Here is a 15,420-nt window from a genome sequence, read left to right as displayed (position 1 = left end):
CATTATGTAAACTTCGTGATGCGTAAGTGGCAAACTCCGAAGTATTTTAACAGGTTTTTGCCACACATACATGCGCAGAAGCAGTCCTCCGGTTGTGAAAACCTTGGGATCCGGCCGGCCCTCCAGAACAGATCCCATCCCCAACCAGAGGTACCACTGTAATTGACCTCTTCAATATTGTTTTTTTTAACACTGCCATTTCTTAAGACTGTAAATGAGCAGCTTTCTAATGCTAATACAAACCTCTCTAATATATCTCATACAGCTTTGTATCATTCATTTTCATATATGTTGCTTCTGAGAGCCAAAAAGATATTTTGAATGAACAAATACATACAGTGAGGTAGGCGTGTTTTGCCCTGAAAGCTGTATTTTCCTGCCCCCACTGGATATAGCAAGCAGTGTGTGCATATCACTTTGTAGTCTAGGGGGTAGGTCCTGAGGAATTGACTCTTTTCTTGACGATATTTTTCCCTCTTGGGATTTTTTCATCCATGAACTGAGTTCAATATGCATGCCACATAAATATTGGAGCTTCTTCATTTTTGTTTTATAGACATTTCTGACTGATGAGAGTTAAAGGCCATGGATGAAGATGGGCTTGAGCTACAGCCACATGACCCACATGCGTTTTTTGATCCTACAGGTATGACAGTCTAAAATGGATTTCTCTAAATGCATGATGTAGCCTATTTGGTCTTTACTGAATGACACCATACTGGGTTTTTTTGTTTGTTTTTTTAAATTTCTCTACTCTCCTGCCTGAAAGTCTAAATTCATTCTGTTCCATAGTTAACATGTTTTGAGAAGTACCTTGATGCTAAAAGAACTACCAACCACCACTAAAATGCACTATATAATCTTTTAAGCATTTCTGTACTAATATTGTTGTTTACCATTTCTCTAGAATAAGACAATAATAATGATTATTTTCTTTGGATACCAAGTATAATGCGGGCTGCGTAGGAGGTTGTTACAGAATGGGAAGACCGAGATAGTTGACAACTGGGTTAGCGCTTCCTAACCTTTACATACATTTTCAGTTCTCTGTACTTTTTATCAGTTTTAACATCTTCCTATACTTTCCACAAAGTCATATCCACCTGGCACTTTTTCTCAGTGAATTCTAGGTCCTTCTAACCCTCTGTGATTTTGAAGGCACAATAAGACCAGCAGGAGCTAACAAGAAGCTTGTAAACTTTATAACAATATGGAATATGTCACATAGGGAATAATCCAAAAACTTGCATATGATGTGTGGGGAAAGAAGTCATAAATAGATCTCATTTTCATGAAACCTGAAACTATACTGTCACAGTAACTTTGATTATTTTTATGTATTTCAGGAACTGATGGAACGCATTTGAATGGAAATGAGATTGTTGTTGAAATACAGGAAACAGTCTATGTCTCAGATGTGGAGGATTCTGACATAACAGTTCATAACTTTGTCCCAGAGGATCCTGATTCTGTAGTAATCCAGGATGTAATTGAGGACGTTGTTATAGAAGATGTTGAGTGTCCAGATATCATGGAAGATACTGATGTATCTCAAACTGTTATTATGCCTGAACCAGTGCTGGACACTGATGTCACTGAGGAAGTGTCTTTAGCACACTGCACTGTTCCAGAAGATGTTTTATCCTCTGAGATCACAGCTTCAGCAATGTCGATACCTGAGCATGTGCTCACAAGTGCGTCAATGCACGTACCTGATGTTGGACAATTGGAACATGTTGTTCATGATCATAGTAATGTTGTAGAAGCAGAAATTGCCACAGGTTCTCTGGGAGAAGATGTAGTTTCTGAAGTTTTGGTAGCAGATTGTGCCTCTGAAGCTGTAATTGATGCCAGTGGAATACCTGTGGAACATGATAATGACAAGGGCAACTGTGAAGACTACCTTATGATTTCCTGTAAGTGTCTGGGTGAAGTATTTCAAAAGCCACAAATTTATTTACAAATTCCTTAATCCAGAGTACTTCTATTGCTTCACTTTTAATCCCTTGGACTTCTGTGGTGTTAATCTATGCTAAGTACACTTGTAGTAATTTAAGTAGCTGCTGGTGAGTTGGGGAGGGGTGGAGAGAAGATGGCAACCATCATATTACTCAGTGGTTGTGAGTCTTGATTTGATTGATCCCACCACCACTTTGTCAAGAAGAACCGAGAATGAGCTGGACGAGAAAGGGGATGCAGGGTTTAGGATGGTTGCTGTAACATGAACTGACCCTGCATGTTATGTTATGTCAGCACAGCACTATACCTTGGTAATACTGTGCTGACAAATGGCATTCATTTGTCAAATGCAACATAGCAGCAATGCACAAAGTCATTTGAAGGCATAGCACTAGGCAGAGAAAGCAGGTGGTGGGAATTGTTTGGGGAGAACTCTCATAATTGTCAGGCTATTTAGCTAGCATGATTCCACCAATGTAATGCTGCATGATGCATAGTAGATATTTAGAACTTTCTAGAAGCATAGTAGGATGGGTGAGTTTGTTTATAGCCTAGGCACAGGATATCAATAAAGTGCACTAGCATAGCTATGCATATAAGATGCAACCTTATGTTACTCAGCTATTACCTCTTATAAAGATAATAGATCCCACCTCTGTATTCTCATATATCAATGTTCTAAATTCTTATTCTGTTCTAAAACTATATATACTTGTTCTTCTCTTCAAACAAAATATAAAGCCACACCCTTTATAATTTGACGAGAATGCTTATACAATAATTATGCCAAGTGAAAGTTTCCCTATTACCTCATTCTTTGCTTTCAGCCTCCCAAACAAGCTCTACCAGTTTTTAAGTCATGAGTTTGATGCCTAATTTGGTGTTGCCTTGGCCAGTCTGCAGCAGTTTTATCAAGCAAAATGAAAACATGCTTCTAAATTCAAATCTCCACTTTTACATAATTCATGTATCTGTTTAATGTGCCATGTGGCAAACTGTAGAAGGAGTGTTCTGAGGCTTTGGCAGTGGTTCTCAAACTCACAGTGTCTCCATCCCATTCCCAGTAAAGTTGCAACCTAGTATTGGCAAAAACAAAAGATGTAGCAAGCAGGGTGGAATGGAAATTGATGAGACAGGCTGTATGAGCTTGCCTTGCATAGAATTCCATTTCAGCTGTTGTGGCACAAATAGAGGTGTGCACCACCTCATATATACTTCTAGGTAGAATTCTGCTGTGCTGCATCATCATCAGCATTTTCACTGTCTGTTGATAGATCATGAGAGCACAATTTAGTTATTCATTTTATTTCATGAAAATTAAATACTGCTTGATTGTAGCAAAAACCTCAAATCAGTTTTTTTCTATTTATAATCACCCCGCTTTCCTCAAGGCAATTACAGATTAATTGTTTCGCAATTGGCTATTACCAAGGCACACTACAAAGAAACTCACATTTTACTTTTAACACAGCTATTCTGTGACTTTGGCATGTGGGATCCTCTAGCCCCCAGGCCTAATTAGGCTCACCAGGCTTCTCCATTTGACTTGCAAGACCGGTTTGGACAAGCCACAGTCACCTATCCTACTCCTGATTTTATCGGGTGTGGGGCAGATGAAGGCACAAGCCAAAAGGGATTTGCATGCACCATTGATCAGCTGATGTGTAAAGAGGGGTTTGCAAGCACCCACAGTCAGCTGATTGGTGGGTCTTGCGAAGCCCAGTGTATAGTGCTCACAAAGTTCTGGCAATCAGGTTGTTGGGGCTTGTGAGTACTGTGCACAGAAGTCTGCAGAATTCCCACAGTGAGCTGGTTGGTGGGTCTTGTGAAGCCCAATGTACATGACTGAGCCAGCTAAGGATCCAACTCCAGTGTGAGAACTTTCATGAAATGCTTGGTTCACCAGGGGTGGAAGAGATAATGATCCAGCCCACCGGCCTGTTCCAGTTCCCCACCCCGTGTTGCTTCCCTGATTTATTAACATTTTTCAAGTTTGGTCACGGTTATTAGCTAATTAAGAGAAATAGGCAGTGCAGGAGAGCATTTTGAATTTATCTTCTTAACATATCTCACTAGTTTTCATGTAACTATAATAATAAATTATATAAACATTTCTTTTACTGTCATTTATAGTTTTACTGCATTTTAAAATATTTCTACAATTGAAATGATAAATTTTTTTCTTACTGCAATCAGTTTGTGTTGGATTGATCATTTTATTGTTTTTCTCTGTAGTGGATGATGCTGTCAAGGCAGAAACTGATGATTCTGTTGACCTGACAAGAAAAACTGTGTCAGAAAATGATCCTTGTAAAATGGATGGCATTTGCCCAGAAGTCATCAAGGTGTATATTTTCAAAGCTGATCCAGGGGAAGATGACTTAGGTACAGCATTCTATTTTATTTTATTTTTAAACTTAATCTAAACATCAGTAATTGGAGGTTGAAGGACAAAAGCTGTGCTCTTGAGACTCCTCCTTTCCCTCTAGTTGCCAAACTAGAAATAAAAATGGTGGAGAATCTGGCCTTTCTGACATGTTGGCTGGTAGCAACAGAAAGTGGAAGTTAAGGTTTAGGCCCACTATCCCTTGTTCTTCTCAACGTATCTCCAGGAAATTAGTTGCTGAGTCTTAACCTTTCATAGTATCTCCTTTTATTTGACTCGGGCTTCTTTCAGATGTTGTGTGGGGAAAGTGTAGATTATTTTCTATTGCTTATATTTAAACCATAATTTAGTAGAAACATGCTTTTACAAAATACTTTGACCAACTTTTCCCCCCCCACCCAGGAGGCACAGTAGATATTGTGGAAAGTGAATCTGAAAATGACAATGGAGACACATTAATGAATCAAAATAGCAGTGTTCGCATTCCAAGGGAAAAAATGGTTTATATGACAGTAAATGATTCCCAGCATGAAGATGAAGATTTAAGTAAGTATTTGACCTTTATTTAGAGTTAAGAATTTGTTTAAAATGACACAAAATTTGTATTATATTGTTTTTTCTTCTCTTAGATGTTGCAGAAATTGCTGATGAGGTATATATGGAGGTAATTGTAGGAGAGGAAGACGCAGCAGCTGTTCACGAACAGCAAATTGATGAGAATGATATTAAAAGCTTTATGCCGATAGCTTGGGCAGCAGCTTATGGTATGTTGTAAATCAAAAGACACTTCCCTGTAGTGTTAGCTCATGCCAAATGAAATTGGCTCCCACTCCTATTTTATGCAAACAAGCAGCCACATGGTGGCTGCTGGGTCGTGAGCAGTTTATGGGTAATGTTTGCTTTTGGCATCTTTTTATTATCCAACAATGTTGGTTTGTGATAGGGTGATGAAATCCATAGTATGAGTCACGAACAAGTGTAGCAAGAGGCTCACTGTGTGGAGCAGCATTCAAAGGTTTCTATTTGAATGTGAATCTGACTTCATTCAGTGCCCAGGTTGACTGCAAAAAGGCACAGAACAACCATTTACTAACTTAATATTTTATTACCATGTATAGATTCTGTATTTTGAATATTCCTTAGAGTGCTGATGATATGTAACCTTCAATCCTCCATTAGGTAATAACACAGATGCAGTTGAAAACCGAAATGGAACAGCTAGTGCTCTCTTGCACATAGATGAGTCTGCTGGTCTTGGAAGGCTAGCAAAACAAAAACCAAAGAAAAGGAGGAGGTTGGAATCCAGACAATATCAAACAGGTAAGTACCCAGCGACTCTAGTGACTATGATGATTGCCTGTCAAGAGAAAGAGAATAGAAATGCATTTTCTTTGAGCATTTTAAAGGTTTTAAAAGCACTACCATGTAGATGCATACTTTTTGTGGTTTTGTATGTTAACTATATAACAAGCACACAAATTTAGAACTGTCAACAGGAAGAACAAATAAATTACTTGGAAAGTCAGGTTTCGGCAGAAAATTATTCCTAGACACACCGTGTACACCTATTAATGTAAATCACCAAGTAAAGGTAAAGGGACCCCTGATTGTTAGGTCCAGTCATGGACGACTCTGGGATTGGGGTGCTCATTTCGCTTTACTGGCTGAGGGAGCTGGCATACAGCTTCCGGGTCATGTGGCCAGCATGACTAAGCCACTTCTGGCGAACCAGAGCAGCGCATGGAAACGCCGTTTACCTTCCCACCTGAGCCGTACCTATTTATCTACTTGCACTTTGACATGCTTTCAAACTGCTAGCTTGACAGGAGCTGGGACCGAGCAACGGGAGCTCACCCCATCGCGGGGAATCGAACCACCGACCTTCTGATCAGCAAGCCCTAGGCTCTGTGGTTTAACCCACAGCGCCACCTATAGCCTAAACAGCACTATTCACACACAAAAGGGAGATACCAGTAGGTTTTGGGAACCCTGAAGTTTGTAAAACTATACACACACACCCAAAACCAAACCTTTAATGGGGAAAAAGCTTGAGTGGGCCAGAGCCAAAAACATTTCAGTGAGAACTGAACTGGAATGCTAACTAATTTTTGGTGGTGGAGTGCAGGGTGAACTGGAGAATCCTGGAAGACAACTTGGTTGGTTGGAACCTCAAAGGAGAGTAACCTGCACTCACTTAATTATAGTGGGAGATTATGTAGATTGCATACATGGCTAAGCTCTGTACATTACTTCAATACAGAGTACATATTACCAAAAGATGGATCAGTTTCTGGCATTTTGTTTTGGGGTGGGGATGAGGGTTAGACAAAAAGCTTGTAATTTTTAGAAACATCTCTAATGGACTCAGTGTAATGAATTACATCAACTTATAAATTACTTATAAATCCTCAAAATGTGACTCATTTCACTGTAAAGATGGGTTAATACAAGTGTCTTTGTCTTTAAGAATGCACAAGTCCCTAGTAACCAAAATGCAAAGAAAATGAAATTGCACTAAGATAGAGCACATGGACTCGCTGAGGAAGGCAGCAGTTAAAGTAAACCCTACCCAACACCTCCTATGAAGTCGTACTGATGCAAACATACCCCCAGCGTTTTTAGGGAGAAAAGAAGTTGTTAGATACATTATTCTCTTGCAACAACTGTCAATGACTGATGCATAAAATGTGAGAGGATATACGCATCTGTTGTGCTCCTATTGGAAGCATAGGCTTATTATAGCAGCTATGAGCACTACCTTCCTGACAGCCCCAACAGTTACGTAATACGCATGCATGGTTCATAAGGAGGGAGGGATTACTAGAACAGTTCTGCCCTTTTGGCATAGCTCCGGTGGTGGAAGCATGTTTGTTGTTGTTGTTGTTGTTGTTGTTGTTGTTGTTGTATGCCACCATTCAAAGATCACAGGATGGTTCACAACATAAAAATACATAATAAAAATACATAATAAAACATTTCATCAAGCTCCATGTATTCTATGTCTGGATTGACTTGCTTCTCATATTTGTTTTGATTGCACAATGATTATATATAATTCTTATCTCATGCTACCTGTTTGCAACTGTTATTTTGGATTATAGTTAATATTAACATTTCTAGTAGCTTACTCACTTATCTGAGAGCCGTACAAAGCAACAGAGAACAAATAGTTATCCTCAGTTTTAAAATTAGAAATTCCTGTACTGGTGGACTCTTTTGGAAACAGTTGTCCTCAAACCTGACAAACCTGATTCATCCACTGCAAAGACTCCTATTATTACAAGGCACCTTTAAGAGATCTTGGGTTCTGCAGTTACTGACATGTCAAGGTATTCCTTTATGCAGGTTTAATTTGCTTAATTAAAGGATGTGTTAGCACTTGACATTGCTACCAAATACTGAAGTGCTGCAAGTCTTCCCCCATTTGTGTTGAATGATTTTGCTTAAGTTCTGACACATTATTGTGGCTAATTTAATTTAACAGAGGTAATATTGCCAGCCAATATTTAAATCCTATGGATTTCAGTGAGTGGGACGGCAATCCTTTACCTACTTATCTGGGAATATGCCTTGTTAACTCAGTCAGACATATATAGGATGGCACTAATAAGTATGTGCTTGACTGTGTCACTGAAATGAATAAGATTTTGAAGTGCATAACTTCAACTTACATAGCAGTTAATACACATATCAGCATATTTCTTTTCTGTTTAAGGAGTGCCATTTTCATGATTTGGGTTTTGCTTTTATTTTACAGCAATAATAATTGGGCCCGATGGCCATCCTTTGACAGTCTACCCCTGTATGATTTGTGGGAAGAAGTTTAAATCTAGAGGCTTCCTGAAAAGGCACATGAAAAACCACCCTGAGCACCTTCTTGCTAAGAAAAAATATCGATGTACTGATTGCGATTACACTACAAATAAAAAGTTAAGTTTGCATAACCATCTAGAGAGCCACAAGCTTACTACCAAGACCGAGAAGCTAATTGAATGTGACGAATGTGGGAAAAGTTTCTCTCATGCAGGGGCTTTGTTTACACACAAGATGGTGCACAGGGACAAGGCAGCAAACAAAATGCACAAGTGCAAATTCTGCGAATATGAGACAGCAGAGCAGGGATTACTGAATCGTCACCTTCTGGCTGTGCACAGCAAGAACTTTCCACACATTTGTGTGGAATGTGGCAAAGGATTTCGGCATCCATCAGAGCTCAAGAAACACATGCGAATCCACACCGGTGAAAAGCCCTACCAGTGCCAATATTGTGAGTATAGATCGGCTGACTCTTCCAACCTGAAAACTCACGTAAAGACTAGACACAGTAAGGAAATGCCCTTCAAATGTGACATTTGTTTTCAGATATTTTCAGATACCAAAGAGCTGCAACAGCACATCATTATGCATCAAGAAAGCAAAACACATCAGTGTCTGCACTGTGACCACAAAAGTTCAAACTCGAGTGATTTAAAGCGACACATAATTTCCGTTCACACAAAGGATTACCCCCATAAGTGTGACATGTGTGACAAAGGCTTTCACAGGCCCTCAGAACTGAAAAAACATGTTGCAGTGCACAAAGGCAAAAAATTGCACCAGTGTAGACATTGTGACTTTAAGATTGCAGATCCGTTTGTTCTAAGTCGCCATATTCTCTCAGTTCACACAAAGGATCTTCCGTTCAGGTGCAAGAGATGTAAGAAGGGCTTCAAGCTGCAAATGGAACTCAAAAAACACATGAAAACACACAGTGGTAGAAAAGTTTATCAGTGTGAGTTCTGTGAGTATAGCACTACAGATGCCTCAGGTTTCAAACGGCATGTTATTTCCATTCATACAAAAGACTACCCTCACCGTTGTGAGTTCTGCAAAAAAGGCTTCAGAAGACCTTCAGAGAAGAACCAGCACATTATGCGGCATCATAAAGACATTGGGCTGCCGTGAGGACTCCTTATTCTATGGAATTTAGAAGGGTGTGTGTAAAAGATTCGCTTTCTAGGCAGTAATTGTATTATAAAGCAGATCACACAAACAAACTAGCGTGCATTTGATTTAGTGCTGTATACAGATAGGATTATTGCTTCTAGTTGACTTTTATACATTTTGTTCATTAGTGTGTTCTGAATTCTCTTCCGTTTAATAAATGAGGAAGGATAGCAACAATAAAGTTGCATTTAATAAAGTAAACCCTGTCTCAAAATGAATTTTTCAACCACATTTGTTCTCTGAAATATTTACCTTACTGACATGGTTCATATGACCATATTAACAGTTTTGTCATGAGTTAAATATATATTTTTAATTTGCTCTTAATAAAGCCGTCATAAAGAGATTGTATAAAATAAACTGGGGGAAATTAATGTAAGAAGATAACATTGTACCATAGGACCCACTTATTGTTTCATCTGATATTTAAAAATTTGTGACACAGTCTTCATTTGAGTAGTTACTCATTACTATTCTCCATCATTTGGAGTTCTTTTTACATAATGTTTAATTCTTCCATGATACGTAATAGTTGGTTGCTGGGAGCATTTATTTTCAGGAAGTGTGATTTTAAAACTTCAGGCATTTGTTCATACATATTAACTATGTGCTTCTCTTTTGGTTCTGTATTACAAATGCATTTGTGTTTTGAAACTTATTGCTGATTCATAGTGCATATGGATACATTTGTTTCAGTTGTTGGCAGGATCAATTGACAGTTGTTAAGGTTACCCCAAATTAAAAATCATATTTGTTACAAGACTCCATGAAATATTTGGTCCAATCATATTTTTAACTATCCACCAGCAGCCTTGGACAGCTTTTCAAAGAGTATAAACTGTATAAAGGGAGCACATTAGATGGAGCAATAAAGAATAGAAACAGATGCTATTTTCATGAAGAACTTGTTTTCCAGCAACTTTTTGTATATTTTCTCTATTACTCTCTTAGGAACACAGGGTGATATCCAATGTTTCTCCCTCAGCTGATGGAAGGAGTCGATGTCAGTAGGCAAACAAGGCAGTTTTCGTTGATTCCTCCTCCCCAGTGCAGCCCCTCCGAAATCTACTGTGGAGAGTCCTCAAACTTCCAGAGCAGATTTTGATGGAGCACAGAGAGCTACGAGGAGGAGTAATGGTCTCCTTCCCCCTGTGAAACATTAGATGTCACAGCTTTTCTTAAAGAATCGTTTCAGTAACAAGCGTGTAGTGGTCCTTCCAATCAGTTTATTAAGTAGTAATTATCTAGAGTTTGTCCAGTTCTTCCTTATCTGTTTATACCCTTCTGGATAGATGTTGCAATGATCACCTGTGCTCTGAAAGCTAAGGCTGCCACAACCTGCTTCAAGGCAAACAATGTACTCTTATGAATTTGCAAAGTGCAGTAAAACAGGGTGGGGCGGGGACTCCAAAGCATGCTGTAAGGGATGACATCTTAGTGAACGTACATAGTCTGGTGTGTTTGGCTTGTTGGCTTCTTCAACCCCTTCCCTTCTGTTTTGGTCCCCAAAGTACACTGGTCAAATATAATGAGATGAGACGCAAGTTCCAAATGAAAAGTTTTTGCTCTATGCTTCCTTCGCCTCTCATCAGAAACACAATATCCCTATGGTATGTGGCCAGAAAATACAATATCTGTACATTTCTTCAAATAAATACCTCAGTATTCCTGGGTTGATTGGTTTTGCTTAATGGAAACAAGAATTACTTGAGACAGCCATATGTAAACATAAACACTTAATGTGCTAACATAAAACATTTTGTTTTATACAAACCTAAGTGTGTCGGATTTATGTGCAGCTATGTTTGTTTCTGACCTTTTGTGTTTGGACTGTTGCATGTTCACCAAACTCCTGGAATAGATAGTGGGGACCTCTAGTAATCAAATGCACTCATGACTTCTGCTCCAAGATGCACATGGCCATTTCTTTATCTTTTAGTAGATTTAAGCAGCGCTTGTGTAGAATCCTGTAAAAGATTCTAGGTGGTTTCTTTACTGTGGGATTATGGCCTGAAAGCCTGGTCCTAAAAGCACTTGTACTCATTGATTCAGTGGAAACTTAGGTGCCTCAATTTTCATTGAAGTCCTGCCCAGATATCCAAATAATTTACAAAAGTTATTTTCAAACCTGTTAAAAAGTTAGTAAACCTCAAATTCTCAGTCTGCTGATGAAAAGTATTATCCATATTGAAAACCTCTTTTCTTGGACAGTTACTCAACTTGAGAACAAAAAAGTGACCCACTTCCTATTTTTTTAACATCATCTGGAATCATAAATACTTGTTTTGAAGCATAATTTTGGAAACGTACGCAATTAAGAGTTTAGTGAAGTGGATTTTGTACAATGTATCTGTAAAAAGAGCAAATCAAAACTAGTTATTGTTAATGTAATAATAGTTACAGGCTAGTTTTATTTGATTAGCGAATGCTATAAAATTGATGTTTCAGTTCCATGTTTTAAATGGTACATTAAAAAAACAACAACTGAGAACATAATATAAATAATTGTTCTGTAAAAATGCTTGTTAAATACTATATGTCCCTCCCTGTGTACACTTTGTAAAAAGAGAAAAAGAAAAGAAATAGAGTCCTATATAGGGATGTGTAACGTTGTATTGTGTACTTGATGATAATGTGAAAAAAATAAATATCAGACTATTTTCCTGTTAATGAATATTCATTTGATAAGCTAACTTTTTCACATATTGCCACTAAAATTCATGCTGTTTCGTCTTACAATAAACTTGGTAGCTGAGCAGAATATTCAGAGATGTCGGGAACTAAATCTGGGACATTCTTCAAGGGTAAGGTAAAGGTAAAGGGACCCCTGACCATTAGGTCCAGTCGTGGCCGACTCTGGGGTTGCGGCGCTCAGCTTGCTTTATTGGCCAAGGGAGCTGGTGTACAGCTTCCAGGTCATGTGGCCAGCATGACTAAGCCGCTTCTGGCAAACCAGAGCAGTGCACGGAAACACTGTTTACCTTCCTGCCAGAGCGGTACCTATTTATCTACTTGAACTTTGATGTGCTTTCGAACTGCTAGGTTGGCAGGAGCAGGGACCGAGCCACGGGAGCTCACCCCATCATTGCGATTCAAACCACCGACCTTCTGATCGGCAAGTCCTAGGCTCTGTGGTTTAGCCCACAGCGCCACCCGCGTCCCAGTACTTCAAGGGTACTGCGTACTATGTGATGAAACTGATGTTGACACTAGGATTCCACCAGTTCCTTTCTCTAAATAGTGAATTTTGTTTCCGTTCACAAGCGTGTTACAGACGCTTCAGGTTACAGACTCCGCTAACCCAGAAATAGTACCTCGGGTTAAGAACTTTGCTTCTGGATGAGAACAGAAATCGTGCTCTGGCAGCGCGGCGGCAGCGGGAGGCCCCATTAGCTAAAGTGGTACCTCAGGTTAAGAACAGTTTCAGGTTAAGAACGGACCTCCGGAACGAATTAAGTTCTTAACCAGAGGTACCACTGTATTCCTTTTTTAAACTATTTTTCTAAAGCTCTTGATGTAAAGATGAGCTTAAAAGTGCCTAGGGACTGCCTCCAAAGTCGCAGGATTGGCAAAATTAAGATTCCATTGTCTACAGAATGGGACATTATTTAATTACTACAGTACTGCAAAGCCCGGAAGAGCTTGCAAAATCAAATAAAAACATAATTAAATAGCCATGAAACATTAGAAACCAGCAGCCTTCTACCCAGTGTTGCTCAGAAATTCTAAAAAACCAAATAATTGGTGAAGTTTTGAAAGTCTACTCTCTTGATTTAAAATGGTGTCCCAATTGCATCCAAACATACACAAAAACCTGCTCCTTGATCTCAAATTTTGGTGATGATACCTAAGAGGTGTCCTAATGCATAGCAAACAAGCAAACAATTTTGCCAAATAAATAACAGATTATAAATAAATACTATGAGACAACAAAACAGAAAAATACAGGATTTTGCTTTTTACTTCACCTTTAAAGTATTGGTTGTCAGTTCTCATACAAGGAAAAAACTAGCACAGCATCTGCAAATATTTCTCAGGGGCAAAGTTCTAGTTACAACTGAAGGGGACTGCTTCAGAATGATATGGAAAATTGGGAAGTTAAGAACATGCATTGGAAGCGACCCTCAAGTGCTGAGCACACTGGCCATTTCTGCAGCAGAGCTATAGGAGCCTTGACCAACCTGAGACCTTCAGACGATGTTCTCAAATAATTGGCTTGGCTCTTACAGCTTTATTGATGTTTTAATTACCTAGTTTTGATCTTCAAGTGCATTGCACTGGGCTATATAATGCAGTGTTGAATGTTGCAGAATATGAGTAATCAAGAAAACGTAAAAAATAACTGTCCAGCTCATCTGTACAGTAGGTTTCATCATTGTGGACTGAAACCTTCGCCAATAGGTGGCAATAAAGGATAAAAACTGGAGTAACATCTCCCCCACACCACTCTTAAAAAGAAAGAAGTTTTCCAACTAATCCTAGACAAAAACATGAGACACAGACAATATAATCTCTGTACTATAGGGCGGTGATGGGGCTGCTATTCATCACTTGTTTTTGTTTGGAAAAGCAGATATTGTCATAATGCTGTTTAAAGAACTTTCTACTTCATAACATTTTCACATGTCTCTGAGCACAATGCAGTGTGTATCAGCAGAGAAATGCGCACCAAGGGCCCTTTGCTCTTGTGCCAGCTTCCTTTATTTAGTTTTAAGTCATTGTGGACATTTTAGCATGCCCCTATCAAAAGCTTCCCATTTCAGCTGCTGTTTATGTGAAGAAGACTCATTTGGCCTTCCCTGATGCCATTTACAGTGGTACCTCGGGTTAAGTACTTAATTCGGTCCGGAGGTCCGTTCTTAACCTGAAACTGTTCTTAACCTGAAGCACCACTTTAGCTAATGAGGCCTCCTGCTGCTGCCGCGCCGCCAGAGCACGATTTCTGTTCTCATCCTGAAGCAAAGTTCTTAACCTGAAGCACTATTTCTGGGTTAGCGGAGTCTGTAACCTGAAGCGTATGTAACCTGAAGCGTATGTAACCCGAGGTACCACTGTATTTGAAACATGCTCCCAAATAACTGTTAGGATAATGGCATTTTATCATATAAAACCTAGGAGAGATTTCCATTTAACGATAGGGCATGCAGCAGAACCCTGTAGAAATAAATCCCATTGACTTCAATGGGACTTGCTGTAGGTAGTAGGGTGGCCATGCCCTAGTGAGCATGTTCTTCAGTGAAGGAATCTTCTGTTTGTAGGCCTGTCAGTCCAAGGTCTAGTTTAAAGCTAAAGAACTGTAAGAAGGGAGAAAAAGAGGGGCACTGAATTTGCCCATCGACACAGCACCACAGACTGAGGAGGCACACAGGACCATTTCCCCTACGATGGTGAGATGCACTGGGTTTCTTTTTAATGAGCAATTGTGGCGTAATGGTTAGAGTGTGGACCTGTGGGAGCCATGTCAGAGGCTCGCGATGGATAATGAGGGAAACACAACCACATGCATTGCAATACAGTGGTACCTCGGGTTAAGAACTTAAATCGTTCTGGAGGTCCGTTCTTAACTTGAAACTGTTCTTAACCTGAGGTACCACTTTAGCTAATGGGGCCTCCCGCTGCCGCCATGCAATTTCTGTTGTCATCCTGAAGCAAAGTTCTTAACCCAAGGTTCTTTTTCTGGGTTAGTGGAGTCTGTAACCTGAAGCGTCTGTAACCTGAGGTACCACTGTAACAAATAGCCAGAAAGATGGCAGTCTCACATTAAATAGCTCCTAGGTGATTCTGACTCTACTGAAGTTTGACTATTTTCATGAGTGTGGCAGTATTTAAAAATGTAATTACCATACTTTTCCGTGTATTAGACACCCCCATGTAGAAGACGCCCCCTATTTTGGGGAACTCAAATTTAAGAAAATGGGGGAAGATGGCTCAGAGTTGTTGAGCTTTGGGGGGGGGTTAGCTTTGGGGGCCAGTGGAAGTGATGGTATTCCAGCTGAACTATTTAAAATTTTAAAAGATGATGCTGTTAAGGTGCTACACTCAATATGCCAGCAAGTTTGGAAAACTCAGCAGTGGCCAGAAGATTGGAG

The 15,420-nt window shown here is 39.4% G+C and overlaps 1 protein-coding gene across 1 annotated transcript; it reads left to right on the top strand.

The window, feature by feature from the left end:
- The first annotated feature begins 206 nt into the window (after positions 1–206).
- On the top strand, positions 207–12,001 carry ZFX (zinc finger protein X-linked). Its single transcript, XM_079974598.1, is given in 8 exon segments — positions 207–646; positions 1,347–1,916; positions 4,195–4,344; positions 4,748–4,891; positions 4,975–5,109; positions 5,525–5,665; positions 8,103–9,274; positions 9,276–12,001. Coding segments are annotated over 8 exon segments (2,412 nt in total). The 5' UTR covers positions 207–585; the 3' UTR covers positions 9,315–12,001.
- The last annotated feature ends 3,419 nt before the right edge of the window (positions 12,002–15,420 follow it).

This window comes from Podarcis cretensis, assembly GCF_951804945.1.
Source record: "Podarcis cretensis genome assembly, chromosome: 4".
NCBI lineage: Eukaryota > Metazoa > Chordata > Lepidosauria > Squamata > Lacertidae > Podarcis > Podarcis cretensis.
Note: the sequence above shows the minus strand (reverse complement) of the source record. Positions and strands in the feature narration are given on the sequence as shown.